This window comes from Cebus imitator, unplaced genomic scaffold (genome assembly GCF_001604975.1).
Source record: "Cebus imitator isolate Cc_AM_T3 unplaced genomic scaffold, Cebus_imitator-1.0 Scaffold4, whole genome shotgun sequence".
Lineage (NCBI taxonomy): Eukaryota > Metazoa > Chordata > Mammalia > Primates > Cebidae > Cebus > Cebus imitator.
In genome coordinates, this window is record NW_016107319.1 from 5828852 (window position 1) to 5832102 (window position 3251).

Consider the following 3251-nt stretch of genomic DNA (forward strand, 5'->3'; position numbering starts at 1 on the left):
TCTCTGTGTGTGCGCGCGCGCGCACAGGGCATTTGCTGGGATGGTGAACGCTATGCAAAGGAAGACATGCAGGCATGATCTTTATCTTACCCCAAAACAGAAACTATGTAAAGGAAGCAGACAGCTGACATCCAACATTCTATCTATTTTGCTGTTGTGATGTAACTGCCTATCGGGGTCTCAGTGCAAGGTCACATGCTTGTGAGTATGAGGTCCTCTGAGAAAGAAGAAATTACCACTATCAGTCACCGTGAGAAGAGGCTGATCTTGCTTCAGCATATAACAATTAAGGAGGATGGTGTTTAGACCACAAAGAAGAAAGTGTTTGGTCACACTTTAGGGTAGTGCTGTTAGGGAAGACAGTATGACCTCTGCCTATAGGACACTTCTTTCTAGAGCTAAGGCTGAAGAGAATCCTGTCAGATACTGATACAGGCCTCGAGATGTGGGTTGCAGATGTCGCCACATATCTTGTAGCTCTCATTAGTTATCCTCTGTTTTGTACTTGCTAGGAGAATCTTACCATAAATTATAATTTGATCTAGGTGTGTCTACACTTGAGATGAAACCATAGAGATAGCAGTAGCCTGGGAAATACTGCTTCAGGAAATGAAAAAGACTAGCAGCATTAGAGTGAAAATTCAACTGGTCAGTTAGAAAACTAGATTAACTGGCTTAAGAGTGGAATTTTCAGAAATAGTGAAGGATTTTTCAGAAATATTGAAGAGGGACAAGATAAAAGACTGAACATTTTATTTTGAGGCCAGATGGGGGATTCCAGCCAACACAATATAACAGAAATATAGTCTCAAAGGTTAGTGAACTCCAGGCCATACTGGTTATATCTAATACTTAAATAAATATTTTACCATCGTATATTGAAATATCCTCATCAATGTCATCTTTCTTTGCTTTTGATAAGACCCATCTGAAAATAAAGTTGGACATACATATATGTCATTAACAATAAAATCAGCAATTTATGGTTATAATGCATACATAAACACAAGAAAAGATCACTCAATATAGTGACTTTTCACTCAACAATAAATTCATACTTAGAGGCTAAATAAGGATGCCTACACATATTTCTGAAGGGCTAGAGTTAAACTGAATTTGGAATCTATAATTTACTAGCTGTATAATCACAGGTAAGGCACTGGAAGCTTCAGTTTCCTCACCTGTAAAATGGGCATTAAATATGGTAATTATCTACTTTTTTAGGATATCTGACATATAATAATCATTTTAATATTAACTTTTATTGTTTTTTGCATTATTTAGAGGAGAACAGTAACTCATATTTGTCATCTGAACTTAGAGTGTTAATATCTGTCCTAGAGATTGAAGAAATGTTATAAATTTCATCTTTACATTCAGAATTAATTGTATATTTTCTTTGAATAAATAACTATTCAAATTAAATATTCTATCAATAACAAAAATATTCTAAGTAGTGATTTACAATGTCAAAGTATTTAAAAATTTATATAGATCTGTAGTAGAGGTAATTTTCATAGGCCAAAACCTAATAACTTCAAAAAAGCTAACAAATCAAAGAAAACATTCTCTTGAAAGAATACTCACCCAGCCAACCTTCCACTATCAAAAGTTTCGGCAAAATATACTTCTCCTATAGGTTGAGGTGTCTTATATTTTATCTAGAAAAGAAATTTTACAAATCCGAAGTTATTCATTTTCACAAATATTTAAATTAAATAATCTTCCTAGTGAAGAATGTAGTATGCAATGTACATACAGGTAATACAGATATGAGACGACAAACTCAAATAGGAAACAAAACTTTGTGTCCTAGTAGTGATAAGGTATAAGAAAATATAAGAAATACCATGATGACAAAAATACTATATGTGCAAACAGTGGATACACTGACCCCTTCTAACACTGAAGGAATGGGAGGAAGTGATTGTAGAAGGTCTTATGACACATGTACATGGTCTTGAAAGGACTCTGACAAATGACAATATTTATGGATAAAAAGCTTTGGGAGCAAAGGAAATAGCATAATGAAAAGCATATAAGATGAAGAGCTTAGTAAGAAGATAGGCTTTTAAAATTAACTCTTAAATTTTACTATTAGGTACTCTAAAAGATGATAATATAATTTTCCAAGATTAGGAGCCCAGAGAATGAAAAGAATCTATGGAGATAGCATTGCAAAGCAATGACCAACAAAGCATTGTTTCAAGTGCCTTTGCAGTGTTAGCTGTTAGGATGGCAATAATGATGATGGTGGCAGGGTATTGCTGGTGATATAGTGGCTCCTTTAATTCCCACAATATTTCTATGGGGGAAGTACCATTGGTACCCATTTTATATATGATGAAACTGGGAGAGACAAAATAACTTGCTTACTGCTGCACAATTAGATAATTATAGAACTTATACGTAAAGCCAAGACTGGCTCCAAAGCTCATACATTTTTACTACATGATACAGAATTTGCCAACAAAATAATTTAAAGAGTAAAGATTGATAAACTATCAAAAGATAATTTAAACTGATGATGAATAAATAAAATTTTGCCTAAAGTAATAGGTTTGTCTGGGTTTTCTCAGAATCAGCCTTTGGTGATTATATGATTAGTTATGAGATTTCTTCCATTAGGCTTTAGGGAAAAGGGTGCAGAAATACTTTTTCTGTTTTTTACTGTCCCTATCCCACCCTGATAGTGTAACACTTCCTGTCCGTTTAAGAGAGGAAAATCAGTAATTACACAAAATTCCACGTAATTACTGACAGAGTCAAGATTCAGCTGCCAAAATTGCCAATCTTCTATGAAGTTTACTGAATTACAACTTTACTGTTCTCTATATTTTTATAGATTGACAAAATGGGCAATGGTGTCACATGAGACTTCTTCGGCAGGCCACCTTTAAAATCAGTTTATCTTGCTGATTTTTATTTATACTTCACCCTATCTAGATTACTCATGCTATAAAATTAGAAGCATCAAAATCATTCTTTCCCACTTCTTATGATATTCTCCAACTGTCACCAAAAAAGTCAAGAGTGGTAGTTATCTGTCAATTTCTTTGAAGTATTAATATTAACCTTCAAAGATCCTGTAATAACTGTATCCAAGTCAGTCACTATTAGTACTTGGAGTACTTACTTTCTGCAGATTTATAGAACTAGGCTTAAAAAAAAAAATTGTCCTTGCAGAGCTTAAAATTTAACAGGGGAAATACACTCTTCACCTTAAACAGTGAAACAACATATTTGCAAAT

General features: G+C 33.7%; 1 protein-coding gene across 4 annotated transcripts in view; it reads right to left on the reverse strand.

The window, feature by feature from the left end:
- Positions 1-3251, reverse strand: part of CLGN (calmegin) — a 48497-nt gene that overhangs the window by 26834 nt on the left and 18412 nt on the right. For all 4 annotated transcript variants that reach the window (XM_017534181.2, XM_017534197.2, XM_017534190.2 and 1 more), the window contains exons 3-4: positions 1588-1661; positions 870-928 (exon numbers count right to left, since the gene is read on the reverse strand). In XM_017534181.2, coding sequence (XP_017389670.1) covers positions 870-928; positions 1588-1661 — 133 coding nt within the window. The remainder of the gene's footprint in view (positions 1-869; positions 929-1587; positions 1662-3251) is intronic.